This window comes from Sorex fumeus, unplaced genomic scaffold (assembly GCF_029834395.1).
Source record: "Sorex fumeus unplaced genomic scaffold, SorFum_2.1 ptg000111l, whole genome shotgun sequence".
Taxonomy (NCBI): Eukaryota; Metazoa; Chordata; class Mammalia; order Eulipotyphla; family Soricidae; genus Sorex; species Sorex fumeus.
In genome coordinates this window covers 11,396,359-11,416,911 of record NW_026606168.1, presented here as the reverse complement: position 1 = coordinate 11,416,911, position 20,553 = coordinate 11,396,359, and the positions used below count along the sequence as shown (strand labels likewise).

Sequence of the window (20,553 nt, the reverse complement as noted above, 5' to 3'; positions counted from 1 at the left end):
GGAAGAGATGGCAACCCGTGGCAGGACCCTGCATGGCAGGGTTGGAAAAGGGGCTGAACACAGGAAATCGCCAACTAGGGAGAAGTGACCAGAAGAACAAATGCCAGAGGAGGTTGCTGGCCCCAGGTGCTGGGCCGGCGGGTGGGGGCTATGGCTTAACCATTTAAACCTGGAGCGTCCAAGTCCAGGAAGGGTCTCAAAGGGCTGGAGTGCGTGCTTGGGGTAGGGACCTCTGGATTCAGTGCCAGCACGGCCCAGTCCCCCAAACATGACTGGGAGTAGACCTCAAGTACAGTCTGGTACTGGGGGCTGGAGTGATAGCACAGCGGGTAGGGCGTTTGCCTTGCACACGACCAACCTGGGTTTGATTCCCAGCATCCCATATGGTCCCCTGAGCACTGCCAGGAGTAATTCCTGAGTGCATGAACCAGGAGTAACCCCTGAGCATCGCCAGGTGTGACCCAAAAAGCGAAAAAAAAAAAAAAGTACAACCTGGTACTGATCAAAAGCCAATCAACCCCAAATCCTGCCATTTAGAAATCCAGATTCATGAGTTTGCTCCACCAGCGTTACACACATATCGCACATGTCAAGGGGTACAGCTGAGTTGGGTGGGACTAGGTCCTCATGTTGAGGCCTCTCTGGCTCTTCCAGCCTCTGCAGTCAGGAAGGCCAGTCTACACTTGCCAAAACCTTCACTGCAAAAAATCCCCTGGGAAAAGGGCTGGAGAGATAGTACAGAAGCTAAACCTTGAATGGGCTCCCTGGTCCGATTCCCTGGTACCACATATGATCCCCCTTGCCCAGGCAGGAGTGACCCCTGAAGCACAGAGCCAGGAGTAAGCCCTGAACACTGCTGGTGTGGCCCCCAAACCAAAAACATCAAAACCCAAACCCAGAAGTCTCTCCTTCCACTGTGAGAACTCCGGGTCTGTTCAGAGTATGGGGTTCAGAAAATAGGAGGGTGGGGCTGTTTTTTTTTTTTTTGTGGCGGGATGCCTTGTTGTTTCAAATCCACCTAAAATGCCTCAATTTAACTTCAACCTCTAGGCCAAAGAAATGGTACAGGGGTTAAGGTGTCTGCCATGCACATCCCCAAAGCTGGTTCAAATCCCCAAGTTTCTTATTATGGTCCCCCCAGCATGGCCAGGGGTCATTCCTGAGCACAGAGCCAGGAATAGTGCCTGAGCACTGCTGGGTGTGGCCCCTCCAATGGCGGGCGCGGGGAGGGGGAGAGAGAGGTGGAGAGAGGGGAAGGAAAGAAAATAGAGAACTCTGCTACCATGAGGGCTGTCGCCACCCACAGCCCGGGCACGTGGCTCCCCACGCATCTGCTCAGCCGACCCAAGTGACACATCATCAGTCTGAACTCCTCGAAGTCCCACCATCTCCTCCCCATTGGCAGGTGCCACTTGGCCTTTGAGGGGGCTGGCCAGCCCTCTCCCCTCCCACCCAGACCCCCACTCAGGTCCTGCCTCTTCCCCACTGTGGAAACACTCAAGCCTGATTTGTATTAGGAGGCTTCGGGGAAGCTCCGGCTGGCTCCCCCTGAGCGCCGGGCTCCAAACCTGCACGTGTGTTTAGTCCCAGAAGCCTTGAGGACTCTGCTCAAGGCCCTGGCCACTAGCCCCCAGGTCACGGGCCATGCCGAGCCCTTGGGCCTTACCCACAAGTGTGTTAGGGTAGGGAAACCTGGGCCAGCATCTTAGATGGGGGGTCTATGTGGGCAGAGAGGGAGTTCAGCCCAGCGTTCAGGGAGTGGAGAGCGGGCATGTGGGGGGGTCTTAGGATAAATAATGAGTGGGGAGGGAGCACCCACTGAGAGGGTATGAGACTCTGCCCTAGGAGGTGGCTGCCATCTGCAGAGCGGGCAGCCAGGGCCACACGGCCTGGTGGGCACCCTACCCCGGGCTCTGCCCGCCACTCCAGGGATGAAGGACACTCGAGTGAAGCCTTTGGCTTGGGCCACTTCCGGGACAGTGTGACCAGACACGGGTGTCCCCAGTTCCCACAGGTTAAGGGCTTTCTCCATCCTGGGTGCCTTTGAACATCTGGCAGGAAATGGTTGACAAGCAACAGTACCCCTAAACCCCGTTCTGGCTGCCGTCAGCCACGGGGGTGGAGGGGTGGGGAGAAGGCACCGCAGGATTCCACAATGCAAAGTGTCCTTCATGTCCTGCTCGGGGGGGCCAGCGTGGGACACTCACTTGCTGGGCGAGCTTGGTCGGGCGCTGGAGGGGCAGAGAGAGCTCAGAGCTCAGTGGACACCCTTCCCACCCTGACCTTAGGAAAACTGGACTGAGCGGCCAGCCCTGGCCTTGCTCTGCTCACGGGAGGACCACCCCAGCCCCCAGCCCAGAGAGAAGGCCACAGTCTTCAGTCTTCCTAAAGGTTGTTTTATTGTAAAACCATAAATACAACACTGACAGGAAATCATCTCAGTAACCGATCCTCGAACCGTTCAAAGGATGTCTTGTTGCCTTGGCATCCATCAACTGGGAACGCAGGTTGTGAGAATTCACGCTGGGGAGGGGCTGGGGGTGCTGAATTCAGGGCCGGGGCTTTTGGCAACCGAAGGAACCAGGTGGGACATTTCCTCTTTTCTCCCTTGGGAAATGTCCCACTTTTTTTTTTAATTAAAAACAAATTTTTTTTGGGGGGGGGAACAATAACAGACAGGTAAAAACAGCAACATGGAAACAGCTCCGTTTTTAAATTTTATTACTTTGTAAAAATCTTTTTTTTCCCTCTCCTATTCCTTTCCTCCATTGGACATCAGTAAAAAAGGTTTTTTAATGTCACAAAAAGAGATTTGGCTCTAAATGGAGAAACGGTACCCAAATAAAGTGAATCAGGAAAAAAAAACCAAAACAAATCAAACCAAAAACCAAAACCAAAAAACCAGAAACAAAACCCAAAGGACAAACAGAAAAACCCTAAAAGAGAAACCCTCAAGTTGGGTCTTGGGGGCTCACAGATCACAACAAGAAGTGACAACTGAAGCCCCATGCACGTGGCTCCACAGAGACCTGCTGGGTCCACACGACGACACAGGAGACCGCAAGGGACATCTTGTTCATTAACACAGCAAGGGTGACACTGGGTAACTTTAAATACAGTACATGGCGCGCGGGGCCCCAAGCAGCCCGACGCAAACCTCTCGTGGGGAACTTGAGCCAAGCGCTGGCTGTTTATAAAAATATTGTGTTGCTACAAAAGTATAAATTAATGCTACCGGTATTAAGAAATATTAAACACATAAAACTTATAAGGATTAAGAAAAATATTCATTAATACCTGTAGAAAAACTCTGGCCTAAAAAAGATATTTTTTTTTGAGTGTGTTTGTTTTTTTTTGTAAATTTTTTTTTGTTTTTATTTTTTTTTTACTTTTTTTTTTTTTAAGATGACTTGAGTTTTCTTGCACTCAGGAGAGCGACACAGTCAGCTGTGCCCGTGGTATTGCCTAGAACGTTGTACTACTGAGAAAGGGCGGGCAGGGAGTGCGCACGCAGTCACTGAGGGAGGGGTGGGGTGGGCGTGGGGCGGGGGGGGGCACCAAGGCCTTCTCAAGAGTTTTTTTTTTTTACCTGATGTGGAAGAATCACCGATGTGAGGTGTGAGGTGTCAGGGGTAGGGCGGGGTGGGGGTGGGGGGTGGGAACAGACGAGGACGATGACGACGAAAATTAACTGATGCTTTTAAAAATATCTCTGCTTCAGGGCGGTTGTACAAAAGGAATTTCCTGATGCTTGGGAGCTGCACGGTCCAGGAGACGCTGCCCACTCTTGGGTGGGGGCGGGGGTGTCTGTGAGCCTCGGATTCTCCCCTGACCTCCAGGCCCCGCTCTCTCCTGGCTGGCCAGGCCCTGTACCTGCTACCCTGGCGGTGGTCAGGGGGTGAGGGTGGGGTTCTGGGCTCCTGGGTGGGGAAAGGGGCCGCCTCTTCTTCTGGCTCCTTGCGGGCTCCCTGGTCGAGTTTGCTCCCCCTGAGCTGCAGAAAGACCCCTGGGCTCCCAGGCCCCCTGAGGTTGAGGGCACGGCTGGGCTGTGCCCCTTTAAGGAACTTTGGTTCGAAGAGTGGAGATGCCTGGTGGGGCGGGGACCTGGTACTGATGCCCAACCTAGCAACGCCCCTGCACGCATGAAGGATGGGCTCGGGGCAGCAGTGGCGGCCTGTAAGGGGGTAAGAGAGGGAAGTCACCTGCACCCTCGTCAAAGGCCAGGCCAGGGGCCTCTCCTGGAGCAGATCCCGTGGGCCTCCTGCGGGGAAAGGCAGGCAGGTGTCTGCCCGCCACCCCTCTGGAGCCCGGAGGAAAGAGAGGAAGATGAACGAAATCTTCCTGAAAACCCTGACGTGTCGGAGGGGGTCAGACGGAGGGGCACGGAGGAGGGAAAGCATGTTATCATTGGTTCACCATAACTGGCCTAGCACACAGAGCCACAGTGAAGAGGGGGCAGCCCCTTCCCAGCCGCCCCGCTGCCCCGACAGGGATGGCCCCCACTTGCCGTCCTCGGGGGAGGGGTGCGGCGGGGTGGGGGAGGCAGACGGAGCCTCACTGAGCCTTTGGGTTCCATCGAAACCAACAGTCCTCCAACTGATGACATCTCGCCGGGGGCGGGGGGGGGGGGGCACAGGTGTAGCTGCCGTCCCCGAGGCAGCTCCGGATGCAGTTCCGTCCAGCTCGGCAGGCCAGGGGCAGCTGCCCCAGCACCCGGAACATGCCCTCTTGCCTGCCTCGGCCAGCTCGTACCCAAGTCCTGGCCCCTGCCGGGCCGTCTGCTGGGGACCTGCTTTCTGTGTGCTCCCTAGCTTCACTCCCATCCTTCTTGGTGGGTCAGGGGTGTGGGGGCTTCCTGGAGGAAGTGTGCTGGCCCCCCCTGACATTCTCTCCAGGCGCCCACACGTGAAGAAGCCTGAGTCTGGGCTGAAGCAGGTGGTTGGGTGGGAGCTCAGGGCGCCCCAGAAGGCAGCGGTTGTGGCCATCACAGTGGAGAACACGCCCTCCAGAGTTTTTCCTCGGGTGTTTCTTGGGAGTTCAGGAGAGCAAGGAGTGCGCCGGCAGGGTGTGTAAGCAGACTTCCTGAGGGACCTGTCCCTTTGCAGCCTTGTCACGGACTGTCCCCTCCTCACCAGGGCTCTGCAATTCTCTTGCTCTGCACCTCCGAAGTTGAACGGGATGCTGCCAGGTGGGTTGATAGGAAGCAGCCTCCCTGGAGGAGGAGGAGGAGGAGGAGAAGGAGGAGGAGGAGAAGGAGGAGGAAGAGGAGGAAGAGGAGGAGGAGGAGGAGGAGGAGGAGGAGGAGGAAGAGGAGGAGGAGGAGGAGGTCACGGTCACAGTCCTCCCGTTGTTCATCGATTTGCTCGAGCGGGCCCAAGTAACATTGTGAGACTTGTTACTGCGTTTGGCATATCGAATACGTCACGGGGAGCTTGCCAGGCTCTGCCGTGCAGGCGAGATACTCTCGGTAGCTTGCCGGGCTCTCCGAGAGGGGCGGAGGAATTGAACCCGGCTCGGTCAGGCCAGCTGCGTGCAAGGCAAACACCCTACCGCTGTGCTATCGCTCCAGCCCAGGAGAAAGAGGAAGAGGAGGAAAAAAGAGGAGGAGGAAGAGGAGGAAGAGGAGGAGGAGGAGGAGGAGAAGGAAAAGGAGGACAAGGAGAAGAAAGAGGAGAAGGAGAAGAGGGAGAAAGAGGAGGAAGAAAAAGAGGAGGAGGAGGAAGAGGTAGAGAAGGAGGAGGAGGAGGAAGAGGAAGAGAAGGAGGAGGAGGACAAAGAGAAGAAAGAGGAGGAGGAGAAAGAGGAGGAGGAGGAAAAAGAGGAGGTGGAGAAGGTGGAGGAGGGCTGTTTTGTGCCATAAATCCCCCGAGAGGAAGCGCGGGTGACCAAAGCTTCCTGGTCCTTGCTTCCTGGCACTGTAGGACAGCGGCAGTGAGGTTGGAGGTCCGGAGAGGACCGTGATGGTGCAGGGCATGGCTGAGGAAGACAGGGACCCACATTGCAGCTGTGGGGGGGGGGGGGTGGAGCTGAGGCCCCCTCCCCCACCCATCTCCCACACTTCCTATCCGAGGGGTCAGCCTGACGTAAAACTCTGGGGGGAAAGAAAGAGCCCCGCATGCCCGGGGGGAGAAGGAGGCGAGTCAGAACCAAGCCCACTGAGGACTGCGGAGCACATGGCTTGAGTGAGCTGTAGCAAAGACAAGGTCGGGAGGGTGATGCTAAGGACAGCACAGAAATGACCCAACTTTCCAGCCCCTCAGATCCCAAGGGCTTGAGGTGAAAAGTCCCCGTAATGGTCACAGAGACGGGAGGAAGACAGTTTAAAGAAAAAAAAAAAAACTAACAAAACAACCCACCGCCCCTGAAGGTCATACGAAGGTCAGGGCTGGGTGCAGGGGGGACACACCAGGAGAGCCTTTCTCCATCCTTTGGCTGAACTAGAATTTGGATGAGGTGGATATTGCTGGAAGTAAGGGGGCCAGTGGCTGGACCTAGGAGATCTTTGGGTTTTATTACGCTGTTTCCGTAGCGCAGACTTTACACGGGAAGGGGTGCCTGGGAGGAAGGGGGTTGTGGTACGGCCTTTCCTGTTGGTGAGGTCAGTTTCTGGGGACCCAGAGAGAGAAGCGATTAGCTGCCCTACCTTCTTGCTGCCCTATCTGGATGAGGCAGGCAGCACCTCCCTCCCCCTCCACCCCCCAAATCTTTGTCCTTGCTCCAACCCCAGAGACGGTCTGGTCGGTGTCCATGCCCCGAGGTTGAAGAGCAGAACAGGAAGTGACGCAAGCGGAATATCCCGCATGCCCCGGCCGGTGTCATGTTCAAATCCATCAGCCCAACAAGGGCACAGCGCGGCATTCAAGGGGAGTGAGGGGCACCCCCCTCAGCACACCGATTGCCTGCCACAAGGCTAACTCCAAGTGCTGACTCCTGGTCCCCTCCGAGAAGCCATCAAAGTGGGAGAGACCTTCCCCTGCCAGCACATCACTGACCACCGGCCCCTTCTGGAATGTTCCTTTCTGCTGCTCCCTTACTGCTGAGGAAGGAACAGGAGCTGACCGTCCAGATGCTCCCCTTCCCCACCCCCAGGCCAACGGTAGTGGCTCTTCCAGTCTGCTGTCGGCGTGGACGCGGAGGAAACGTGTAGCACCCCTCCAGGGCGGCAGCAGGGGACTCCTGAGACCTGGGCTTGCCGGGGGAGAAGGTGGGAAGAGGAGCCATTTGTGGCATGTCAGGGTCCAAGTCTGCAGCGGGTGGGGGCCCTGGGTATGCTTGTCTCGAGGCAGAGGGAGCAGGCCAGGGCTGTGTTCACATCCGCGACGCCCTCGGCAGCCCCATGTCCCCGCTGCTCCTTGTACAGTGCTTCTTGTCGAGGTATGTTGCAGATGAGTGTCGCCTTCTCACCGGGAGGGGGCGGAGCAGGCCAACAGCATCCCACGAAGATGCAGGTACTCAGCCTTCTTCATCCTGACTGTGGCGCGGCGGGTGAGGGTGAGGGGATGGGGAGGGGGTGTGTGGAAGGGGGTGAGACCGGACCACCGGCGCTTTCTTTCTCTCAGAGAGGTGCGGAGGGATGGGACCTCCTTTTCTGAGGGCAAAGCTGCACCCGGCACGCTCCTCCTTGTATCTGGACCGAGTGTGGAGAGCTGGGGCGGCCTGCAGGAGAAGCCTCCCGAACCTTCCCCAGCACCCCGTTTCAGTGTGTTCTAACGCCACCCCAGCCTCAAGACATCCAATCCCGCACAGGGACCCCTGCTCAGTGCTGTCCTGGATGGAGGGCAGAGGCTTGGGCGAAGGGGTGGAGGACGCCCAGGGCAGTCAATAACAGGGGCAACGGAACCAGCGGGACCCTGGGGTCCTGGGGAAGGAGGGAGGGCAGACCAAGGGTGGGGCTGGGGGCGGTGATGGCCTTGATGTGTGAGCAGGGTAATGCACTCTGGGTTTAGAAGTCAGACATTCGAGGTGCCAGACTCAGCGGGCCAGGTGGGTGGGCGCCAGCTTACATTCAGGCTGCCCCAAAGCCAAGTGCTTCTGCAGGCTTCGACCCACCCAGCCTGGGGTGGGGGTAGGGGAGGGGGGACCTGTGACTCCACCCCTCCCCTCTCCCGGGCTCCCACCTGCACAGCCAAGGTCACATGATCTTGGTTCTGGGACACAGCAACACGGAACTGAGCAGGGATCCAAACCGTGGGGGGGGGGGGGGGGGCACTAGACATGCCGCTGAGATGAGCGAGTTTACAGTGTGGCTTGAGGAACAAAACGGGGCGATTCCCAAACAAACAAACAAACAAAACCAAAAAAAAAAAAACCCAAAACAAAATGCAACGAAACCCAAACAAACTCCAAACCATAAGTTACAGACATTCAGTGCCTCATCGCAGAGTCTCAATCAGATTGGAAAACCGAAAAAGGATAAAAAGCTGTGAACACGATAAGGGGGGGGAAGAGGATGGAGACACTAGCTATAATATGACTTCTGGTGGCGGGGGAAAAGGTCTTTTTCTCTCTTAGAGTAAAAAGCAAAAAGTCGGCTTTATGCTTTCAGAGTCTCCTGTCCTGGTGGGGGAGATAGAAAGGGTGTTTCTAAGGCGGCTGCCCCCTGGGGACCCCAGAGGTGTTGGGGGTGGGGCAGCAGCTCCATGCCCTGAAGGTGAACGAGAACAAAGTCCAGTGCAGGGACTGTCCGTCGGATGCGGTCTGGAGAATCCTTGGCAGAGCAGCCCGGACTGTGGGACCGTGGGGGGTGGGGGATGGTCAGGTCGGGATGGGGTGGGGAGGGGTCCGGGGCCAAGGACAGAGGAAGGAGATCAAGTCACTTCAGATCGCAGCTGCCTGAACATCTTACGACTCCGGCTCTCTACCAATCTGCACACCTGAAACAGTCTTTTAAAGTCCCCTTCTGAGAAACGGAGGTGAAGTGTCTTCCCTCTTTCCCAAACACTCATTTTCCTGACACCCCCAGCCGAATGCACACGTGCACCTGTGAGAGGGAACGTGCACACGCACCGGGGAGGAAGTGTGTGTGTGTGTATGTATGTGTGTGCGTGCACACGTGCGTGTGCGTGCACGCGTATGCAGGGTGCGTGCGAGCACAAACCGTGGCCTGGGAGCGTGCACTCGTGGACGGGCTCAGAATCCATCCAGCTGCCCGGGCGCTCGTGTCAGGATGTGTGCACGCGCACGCACACACGTGCAGACACATACACAGAAACACACACACACACACACACACACACGCACACACACACACGCACGCACGCACTGAAAAAAAGCACTTAAGTTTCCAGGGGGGGAATTTATAATGAGGTCCACAGTGTTTAGAACTTAAAATTCCTTTCTTGGTTTGCGACAGTGTTGAATTTTTGTCTTTTTTTTTCCATTTTCCCCTAACGTTTTCATCTCTCTCGCTCGTTCGCTCTTTTCTCTTTGACTCCCTTCCGTTCCCAAGTCTTAAAGCATGTTGGATTTCAGAAACATGAGTTTGTTCATATCTTCCGGGCTGAGGAGTCGTCTCCTCTTGATGAGGAGGGCTTGTTCACACATATTTACACACCCGCTCCGGGCCCCGACGGCTGGCACGGCCAGCAGCCAGAAGGCGAGCTTGGCGAGTTTCGTGTGCTTTTGGGTCACGCACGACCAGTACTGGAAGAGATCGGGGGTGGCCTGGAAGAGGGGCTCCTGCAGGTAGTCGTACACCTCGTTCTTCCCCAGCCGGTCGTCTTCCTGAGCTGCTGGGTTCTCCCCGCACGAAGCCGAGCGTGGCTTCTTGGCGGCGGGCTCGAAGTCGGGCTCCTCGTTCCAGGACTCCTTCACCTCGTTGATGAGCTCGCACACCTTGCCGATGATCTCCTCGTGCTGGTACGGGGGCACGGGCCGCAGCTTCTGCTGGGGGTCCAGGATCATGGCCACCTTGTGCGCCGGGTGCACCTTGAAGTTCTCCTTGAGCGCCTCCAGGAAGAGGTGGCAGAGTTTGCTGACGGTGCCCGCGTCATTGGCCTTGGCCGTGAAGAGCTTCTCCAGCCGGACGTAGGTGGGCAGCACCAGCTGCAGCGTGGGCTGGCTCTCGTTGCTCAGCTCGATGACCGCCTGCTTCACGGGCGTCAGGATGGCTGCCAGGTTGCTGAGGAGGTGCTTGTTGAGGCTCTGGATGAGGTTCATCTTCTTGGCGCGGCTGTAGAACTCGCAGATCTGCTCGTAGCGTTCGTGCACCAGCAGCAGCGAGTCCGTCACCGAGTTCCAGCAGGGGGGCGGCGAGGTCTCCTCCAGGGAGCCGAAGGTCTCCTTGGCCAGGCCCGTGGAGCCCGCCAGGTCCTCGCAGACGTTGAGCAGCTCGATGACCTCGTGCATGCTGCGGGCCTGCAGCGTCCGCTTGCTCAGCACGCTCTGCACCACCGAGTTCAAGGCACAGGCCGAGCAGCGCAGGCACATGCCCGCCTTGGAGAAGGCGGACGTGCTCACGCGGCAGTCGGTCACGTACACCGTCCTGATCTCCGACATCACGAACTCCGACAGCACGTTCTGCACCCAGTGGTGCACCAGGTCGCCGCTGTCGCGGATGTCGGCGCCCTTCACGCCCAGCACGTAGCTCTTGATGTGGTTGCCCTCGGCCTGGTAGGCCGTGAGGATGTAGCAGGAGTCGGGCCCCACGCTCTGCGAGTGGCAGGTGACGCCGATGCCCAGGCAGGCGTTGCTGCCCAGGGCGCACGTCACCTTCACCTTCACCTGGTTGTACATGCGAGGCAGGTGCTTCAGGGCCAGCGTGTTGAAGTTGCCCAGGATCTCGGTGACCGAGAAGGCGCCGTAGCGGGCGCCGCTGTCCACCAGCGTCTGGGCCAGCTTCAGGAACTCTTTGCCGCTCACCACGCTCAGGGCGCCCAGGTCGGCGCACATCACCCGCAGCAGGCGCTCGGCGATGTTCTGGCGCTCCTTCTCGGGGATCATGCTGTTGGGGGGCAGACCGCCCGTGGTGGCTGGCGGGGGGGGGGGGAGGGAAGGGAGAGGGGGACACGGAGAGAGAGACAGCGTGCGTGAGCCTTCCGGGCCGCGGGCACCTCCCGCTTGGGAACCAGGATTTCATCTCGCACACACGCAGGGAAAGGACTGTGGGGTGGGTGAGTCCTGCCTGCCGGAGTAGGGTGTGGGCACAACAGCTACGATCTGGCGTGTGTGACACACATGAGCTGCTGCCACGTGCCCTTCACTCGGGCCCCTGAGGCCCGCTGGCCCAAGCCCTTCCTCTGTCTTGGAGCTGCCACTAAGAATGGGGACGCCATGGCATGGGCCTGTAATGAGGAAGGAATTTATTGGCTTTCGCTCCTGTGCCCACAGGATGCTGCAGCCTCTCCTGAGTCTCACTGTCCTAGCCTGAGAGGCCCCAAGTCCCACCAACAGATCTCAGGGAAGTGTTCTGGGAACCGTAGTGCATGGTTTTGCACCGTGTGTGTGTGTGTGTATGTGTGTGTGTGTCTGTGTGTGTGTGTGTGTTTGCGTGTGCGTGTATGTGTGCTCACAGGTGTGTGTCTGCAATGGTGGAGGGAGGTGGTGGGTAGAACATTCAGAGCACAGGCGGCCCTGAGGCTGGGGTTTGGGGGCAACCTACTGTTGTTGGCGCTATTCCTCTGAGCCTGGGGTTTCCATTTATCCTCCACGACAGCGGGCGGCGATCGGGACTGGTTGGACGCAATGTTGTTCTCGTTGTCTGCTGTGGGAACAGAGGGGACAGCGCGTGACTCCCGGAGGGCCAGAGGAGCACAGGATGAGAGCCAGGGCAACGTGGGGCCAGGCCAGTCACTGCAGCCCCAGGGGCTCCGTCCTGGGTTTGAACTCAGACTCTTCCTCAGACCCCCGATCTCCTACTAAGAGAGTCTCATTTTGCTCATCACATCCTGGGGAGACACCAAGGGAGCACAGGGACTGTGGCACCAGGGTGGGCGGCGCTGGTGAGAGAGAGGGTACAGCACCAGAGCGGGGCTGAGGGGCTGCCCAGAGGAACAGGGATCCGAGTATGACTGGGGGCCCGCACTCCCGCATCGCAGCCTCCGCCTGCCCTGACATGGGATAGGGGGTATCGTGACACTCCAAGGGTGGCATGCATGTATTAAAAGGAGTCTGCTCATCCTTTCAGCTTTCTTTTTTTTCTAACCAGAAAATTAATGGAAACTAAACCAAGTCACAGCCCAGTATGACAGGGCACAGGAAATGCTCAGTGCTGCCAAGTCAGACGAGAAAGTGAAGCGCAAAGAAGAGGAAAGGAGTGTGTGTGTGTGTGGGCTCCAATGCTGGGGGGCAGACCCCGGGAAAGAGTCTCCCAGACGTCTCCTGTTCTCTAGAGGGGTGGCATCCAGTGGATGCTTCCTGCAATGCTCGGCCCAAGGGTTTAGGCCCGACTGTTCAGTGCTTGGTCCAGTGGCCCTCAGCGGTCACCCCCAGTGGTGCCTGGGAATTGGGGCAATTGGGGCCTTAGACATGCTGGGCATTCCCGGTCCCCCTTTCCCTTGTTATTAACTTGCCCTTATGCCGTTGCATGAGCTATATAATGAAGTGGAATATGCTCTTAGCCTCTCTTCATAGTCACCCGTGGCATTTTATTTAGTTAGTTTTGGGGGACATACCCGGCAGTGTACTCAGGGCTTACTCCTGGCTCTGTGCTCTGGGAACACTCCTGGTGGGGCTCGAGGAACCCTATGGGATGATGCCGGGGATCAAATCTGGGATGGCTGCCTGCAAGGCAAGCACCCTCCATGCTGTCCCCTGGCTCTGGTCCCTTCCTGGACATTTCAATACGCTCCTTTCTGTGTGCGTTCTAAGTGTGCTGACAAATGGCCACAGTCATTTCCGGTGAAGAGACACCAGCTTCATGGCTACATGCAAGTGCCAAGGCTGGGGTCTATCGCTGTTTGGCTGTGAGGCTGGGGTCTGTCACTGGCTGGGAGCATGTCACCATCTGAGCAATGGTGATATACACACTTCAATTCAGGAACCAGATGAGGGGCACAGAGGTCACACTTACACACCTAGAAGAAACTCTCCCAGTATCTCTCTGTTCCACCTACCAGGCGAGATATGAAACTCGGAAGCACATTACTGGAAGGGACATGTAAGCACCAGAAAGCTGGTGATACAGAATGTAATAATGGGAAAATGGGAAAGACCATGAACCAGCAAGTCCGAATCATGACTTTTGGCATTTTAAGAATACTGTACATGGGCCAGTAGAATCAAGGGCCAGCAGGCCTGGTCTGTGGTTAGAAGCTTGCCATAAGTGATGGTGGTTGGGGGAGGGCAGCTAGGACAGAGAAGGGGCCACTAACACAATGATAGATGGGAATGATCCCTCTGGAGAAGAACTGAGAGTTGTGGGGCTGGAGCGATAGCACAGTGAGCAGGATGTTTGCTGTGAATGCGGCTGACCTGGGTTCGATTCCCAGCACCCCATATGGTCCCTCGAGCACCGCCAGGAGGAATTCCTGAGTGCATGAGCCAGAAGTAACCCCTGTGCATCGCTGGGTATGACCCAAAAAGAAAAAAAAAAAAGAAAACTGAGTGTTGAAAGGTGGTAAAGGGACAACGTACAGCCGAGGAGAAGGACCACATGGAGGGCGGGATGCACAGATCCCGGAGGGGAAAAAAAAAAAAAAAACAGGTTCCGAAAAGAGCCAAGATCACCGGCAAGTCCCAGATGGGGTAGGTACTGCATCCCGCCTCCCCCAGATGGAACCCCGGTGACCAGAAGCCTCTACAAGCACAGCTCGAATATGCGGGAACTAGGACTTTTTCTCAAAACCGTGCGGCCACTTATGCGGCCGCGCAACATCTCTCTATATACAAAGTGATCAATGGGAAGTAAACCACCCAACCTTTCTCCCTGAAAATCAGAGCTAAGTTTGGAGCACGGCCACAGCCCCAGAAACACAAAGACTTAATGCAGAACCCAGCAGCTTGGAGCAGAAAAGTGAAAGGACTATGCGTTAATCCAGGCAATCATATCTGCCCAGAGGGGAAAGGGTGTTGCTCCCTTCCGCCCTCCTCCCTCTGGAAAGAAAGATGGCAGCCACATGGGAGCCTTGTGGACAGCAGGTATGAGCCTGGGGTGTGGGGGCGACTAAAACCTCATGGGAAGGGGGGCGTTCCGGTCCGTCCTTCACGCCCTACCGAGGCCACCAGTTGCCCCCCACGAGCGGCTCTCCAGCACGGCCACGACTCCAGAACACAGAAACCAATTTCTTAACTATCTGACTTTCAGTAGAAATACTTCCAGGGTCAATAGGTAAAATAGCAGAAATCCAAAACCAACATTTAATTCTTGAACCCAGCTGTAGAAAGCAAATCACTTCACAATGCTTTTTCAGCATGTCTGATTTGAGGGGGGGGGTAAACTCTAAATAATAGTGGTGAATCTTTTATTGAAACAATGAATCTAATCAAAGCAGATAGAGTGTTAACTAGAATTCATCTGCCTCAAAGGGACCGGGAGGGGTGGGGGATGGGGTTTTATTGGGGTTCTTCATGGTAAAAAATAAGTATTGGTAAAGGGAAATGTGTTTGATATTTGCATGACTGAGACCTAAACCTGAAAGCTTTGTAACCTTTCCCACAGTGATTCAATAAATAAATAAATAAATATTGAATGTGAAAAAAAAAAAGAAAGGTGGTAAAGGGATAAACATGATAACCTTTCAGTACCTGTATGGCAAACCATAATGCCCAGAAGAGAGAGAGAGAGAGAGAGAGAGAGAGAGAGAGAGAGAGAGAGAGAGAGAGAGAGAAAGAGAGGCAAAGGGGAGAGAAAGGAGAACAGAGAAGTGGCCGGGGAGGAGGCAGGGGAGAAGTTCCTGCCATAGAGGCAGGCTGGGGGTGGGTGGGAGGTGATGGAAGGGAAACCGGGGACATTGGTGGTGGGAAATGTACTCTAGTGGAGGGATGGGTGTTGGAACATTGTATGACTGAAACTCAATCATGGGCAACTTTGTAACTGTGTATCTCACTGTGATTCAATGAAAAGAAACACTGTACAATGCTGAGCCCAATCATGACAAGCATCTGCATCCAGATGGGGGTGGGGAGGACTTCACTTCTGTCCATTGGTGGGGAGGGGGCTGACAGGGCCATGATCTAGCAGATACAACTGCAGACTGCAGATCATGCCCTCTATGACCGCCGGCCTGGGAAGACACCCAGCTGCTCCAGCCTGTATGGGGTGGGCGGAGAGCCTGGAGGCCGTTCCCAGGCGGCAGCAGAGGGACTGTGAGCTGGAACCAAGTCTGGTGGTCCTGATGGCTCGAAAGGGCGTGGATCAAAATTTATAGGCAGGCAGCTACGATTCAAGGGGAAAGTACACTGGGGAGGAATGTCCACATGTTTGTGGGGTGCCCTGCCCCCCACCCCCCCAGGTGGCTGAACACTGAGCTGCTCTATCAGAGTGAAACTCCTCAAATGGGGGAAAGCGCCAGCAGAAAGCAAGCGGCGGGCACACCTCAGGGATCCCGTGTGGCAGGAACAATCTGTTTCTTCTCTACCTACACAGAGACCTCCATGTGGAAGCACTGGGTGGAGATCTCTTCCTGTCACTGTCATCCCGTTGTTCATCAATGTGCTCAAGCGGGCACCAGTAACGTCTCCATTCCTCCCAGCCCTGAGATTTTAGCAGCCTCTTCTTACTCATCTTTCCCAACGCTGCCATATTAGAGGCTCTTTCAGGGTCAGGGGAATGAGACCCATTAGTGTTACCGTTGTTTGGCATATTGAATACGCCACGGGGAGCTTGCCAGGCTAAATTAGATCGAGATTAAGGGCTATGCCAGACCTAGACTAATACAGTTGATGAAAAGAAGCCCCCGAAGTATCCAGGGTCATAACCAGCAACTAAACACGATGAGCACATTTGGTATTTCAGTTTAGTTTTGGGGGCGCAGCACCTGGCAGTGCTTAGGGGTTGCTTCTGGTTCTCTACTCAGGAATCACTCTTGGTGATACTTGGGGGACCCTATGGGATGCCGGAGATCTAACCTCTGCAAGGCAAATGTGCTACCTGCTGTACTTTTGTTCTGGACCCACATGTGATACTCTTAAAAAATAGGATAATATGCATTGGACAAATTTCAATTTATGATGTCAGGAATTCAACGAAAAAGTACTCGGCATTCAAAGTAGTAGAAAAAAGTTACACCTATAACAAGGAGAAAGAAAAATAATGGAATAATAGCTAGAAAGGAGCTTAAAACAGTTATAGATATCATTAATATGCTCACCAGTGCAAAGAGAACTATCATAAAAGAAGAAATGGATGATGAACAAAATTGAATAAAACGAAACTAACCAACCCAAGAGAAATGTCTAGAAAACAAAGCATACTGCAAAGTATACTCAGATATGGAGCATGCCTTATACTTGTAAGGTCTGTTCGATTCCCAGCATACCAACCCCCCCACCACCCCTGCCCCCTGCCAAGAGCAACCAAAACGGCTTCAGATCCCAGCACCACAACATAAAAAATGTGGGATCTTCAGTGCTAAGCCACATTATTGTGTGTGTGAGCACAATAATGAAAGTGAGCAGCCTTTGCTGAGAAATTGGAAATGCATGAGCCCTGGTGAATACCACTGCCAAAATGTGCAGGAGTACCACAGTTAAGCGGGTGCAACCCCCAGCAGACTCGTGTACAAGAACTGAAAAACCAGAGTGTGAGTCCTACTGAGCACTACAGCCAAGCACACACGACCTCTGGAGAGCACAGCAAGGATACAAAAGAGAGAGGAAGGGGAATAAAAACACACATGAATAAACAGAATCTGGGCCAGATGGATGAAAGAGACGTTACTGGGGCCTGCTCGAGGCAATCGACGAATAACAGGATGATGAAATGAAATGAAATGAAATGGGCCAGATGGATAGACCAGCGGGGAGGGTGTTTGCCTTGCATGCAGCCAACCTGGGTTCGATCCCTGGCATCCCATGTGACCCCGTAAACACCCCCAGGAATGATTCCTGAGGGGAGTAACCCCCTGAGCACCCTGAAGTGTGGCCCCCAAACCAAAACATACAATAAGAAACAGAATTAGGGGCTGGTGAGATAGTACAGGAGATAAGGCACTTGTACGCACCAGCTCTGGCAGACCCTGTTTCCATCCTTGGCAACATAAGGATCAGTGGAGGTCAACCCTGAAGCACAGAGCTAGAACTATCCCTGAGCACAGATGGTCATGCCCAATCCTATACCCCTGCGGGCCCCCCTCCCCCCCTGTAAATAATGATTAAAAAATTGGGATAAATATGGAGTAAAAACACATTGAAGTACCACAATAAGAAAACCATCAGGGGACCTGGAGATAGAGGTCTCCATCTACTATTCAACACGAAAAACCGAATGAAAGTTGAAAATAAATGAATAAAGTATGGACAACATCCAGTGTTTAGCAGGCATATAAAGGAAGACCCAGAAAAGGGGGAAAAGGCAGGGATGTGAAGAAATGGCCAAAACATTCCCAAATCAGACGAATACCATAAACTTGGCTGGAGCGATAGCACAGCGAGTAGGGCGTTCGCCTTACAAGCCGCCAACATGGCTGACCCAAGTTCGATTCCTCCGCCCCTCTCGGAGAGCCCGGTAAGCTACCGAGAGTATTCGATATGCCAAACACAGTAACAACAAAGTCCCCAATGGAGACGTTACTGGGCCCGCTCGAGCAAATCGATGATCAACGGGAGGGCCTTTACCTTTACAACAAAAAAATCAACTGACTCTCTGCAAATGAAAGACAAAGAAACACTATCAAGGCCTAATGGAGTGACCGGTACATTATTAAGAACCTGGGAGTTCTTAACCTGTGAGTCTCTTCAAAACTGCCACAGAAGCAGGACAGTTCTGTATAGACAAACAAATATAAGGATGACAACTTATGTCAGAGTTCCAGTTCCTCTGTGTCTTGGTTTCATTTTGCCAGGATTTGCAGTTCTCAGCTTATCTGCTGGGTGTGAAATGATCTTCGATTCTTACATTTAATTTCCAGGTCCCTGACTCAGGCTGAGATTAATTTTTTTGAACATAAAAATACTGCTGTTTTGAAAGGATCAGTTCATGTCATTAGGCAATTTTGAACAAAAGGGTTGTGTTTTGTTTATTATCAAGTTCATCACAAATTCTAGATATTAATTCTGAGTTTTTATGTATTAGAAGTACTTCCTGTACTTCCTCCCCCTCCTTCCCCCTGGTCTATGTCTTTTTTCTTGGCATTCTTTTTATATCTTTTGATTAAAATATCTAATAGAAATTTTCTGTTTTGGTTGCATCTTTGTCTTGAAGTTCGTTTTTCTTTAGTTATTGGTAATGAAGCTGCTTGTTTAAATGCTTAATATTACCTTTGCCATTTAGGTATTTATTTTAGTATGCAACTGTTTATTTCCTTATTTATATATTTAAAAAATAATTTAAAATAACAAACAACATGGGCTGGAGTGATAGTACAGTGGGTAGGGTGTTTGCCTTGCACACGGCCGACTTGGGTTCGATTCCCAGCATCCCATATGGTCCCCTGAGCACCACTAGGAGTAATTTCTGAGTGCAGAGCCAAGAGTAAACCCTGGGCATTGCCAGGTGTGACCCAAAAAGAAAAAAAAAATAACCACCACCAACAAAAAGAATGACAGCTGATTTCTTATTAGAAATTATGCAACTCAGTAGGCAACAGAATAAAGTTCTAAAATATCAACTAAAATTCTATTCAAGTAACAACATCTTTCAGACATGATGATAAAATAAGGGCAAAACAAAACAAAAAAACCGGGTCTGAGATATAGTACAGGAAATAAGGCCTTGCCTATAGAATTGGTGACCATGAACCTGGTTTAAGTTCTTGATACCACACATGGTCCCCAGATAACAACCAGTGGTAACTTCTGAGCACAGGGCCAGGAAAAGACCCTGAGCATTGCCAGATGTGGCCCCAAAGCCCAAGGATGAATACATAACAAGTAATAAATAAATGAGAACAACAACAAAAATCCAAGACTGTTTTAAGAAAGAGGACCACAAATGAGAACCTGGAGCTACAGGAAGAGAGCTAAAAAAAAAACCTACAGGGTTGATTAATGACTTTTTAAAAAGTAATTCATTTTATGTATTTATTTTATATTTCTTCAAAAGATAACTGACTTCTGGTCAGGGATGTCGTTTAGTGTATCAGCCTCAAATGTCTGAGTCCTTGGGTTCTATCCTGGGTAGGGTGGAAGGGAGAAAGGGAGGAAGAGATAAAGGGAGAGGGGGGAAGGGAAAAACTGACCTCTTACTGGAAAATAATACTGCACTGTGGTAATTAAAAGTAGAATTAATCTACATGACAATAGCACAAAGTACGGAAGGGGAAATAGAGGCCACTGTTGAAACTTTCTCATAGGATGTAAAAAGTATGCTTGATATTACTGGAAGGCAGATATTTATAAGTTAGAAACATGAGTTTAAGGTCCAAATACAGTACAGAAAGTCAAAGAGTTAGAGTGAATAAATAATTGAGATGAAAAGAGCACAAAAAAAAATCCAAAATACAGCGGAACAATTAAAGGGGAAAAAGGAACAGAACAAAGATGACAATTAGCAAACCAACAGCAAAATTTAAAGCAACGATACTAAAATCACATTAAATGTAATCTATTCTAAGTGAAAGTCAGGAACAGTCATACGAAATTAAAAAAGACGCAACAATATGCTGTCTATAAAAGGTTTATTTAAATATTAAAACAGAGAGGCTAAAAGTGGCTGAGTAAGTAAAGGAAGCTGAAGAAACACTGGCAGTTATGTAACAAAAATAGAACTCACAATGAGAAAACCTGCCAGGAAGAGCAAGAGATTCTGTGGAGTCAGATTATCAATGATATATGGTCGTCTTAAATATGTCTATGGTCACACAACATCAAAACATGTGAAGCAAACAATTATACCTGAGGACCTGATTTGTCTTCTCTCAGTAACTGTTATTTAGAAAAGAGAGGGAAAAAGATTGACTATAGAATGTGGATAATATTAGTCTACTAGACATATAGAATTTCTAGAAAAAGGAGGACAGCAGCCAGTTTTTGAAATCACACAGACTTCTGATCAGAATGGAATTAATTTGAAAGATAGTTGGCAACTATTTGAATATAAACATTATACTTGTAAAATAACCTCTCCATAAAAAAAAACCATCGGGGAAAGTAGAAAATGTTTCCCCCCCACCCCCTGTGAATTTTTGTTGTATTTAAAAAAATTTTTTTTTCTAGAAAATGTTTTGAATGAAACAACTTAGCATTTAAAATTTTGTGGGACAGACCTAAAGAAGTGCATATTCCTATCACTAGTTATATTAGAAAAGAAGAGATTCCACTTTAAGAAAGCTGAAGAACAGTGAACTGAATCTAACGTAAGAAAAAAGGGAATAGTACAGATAAAAGCAAAAACTTACAGGACAGAAAAAAGATAAACCAAATACAGAGAAAAATATCGATGCCATGAAACACCATCTGATTCGATGTTTATAAAAAAATCAGCAACAGTAATAAACTTCCAGTTCTTGTTTTGTTAAA

At 52.3% G+C, this 20,553-nt stretch overlaps 1 protein-coding gene across 1 annotated transcript in view; it reads right to left on the bottom strand.

Annotated features, from left to right (window-relative positions):
- Positions 1-9,219: 9,219 nt before the first annotated feature.
- ZNF618 (zinc finger protein 618) overlaps positions 9,220-20,553 on the bottom strand; it is a gene marked incomplete at its 5' end in the record, with an annotated part of 185,654 nt that continues 174,320 nt past the window's right edge. Inside the window, 2 exons of the mRNA XM_056135376.1 lie at positions 9,220-10,970; positions 11,600-11,701. Of these exons, the coding sequence (XP_055991351.1) occupies positions 9,451-10,970; positions 11,600-11,701 (1,622 nt within the window). The remainder of the gene's footprint in view (positions 10,971-11,599; positions 11,702-20,553) is intronic.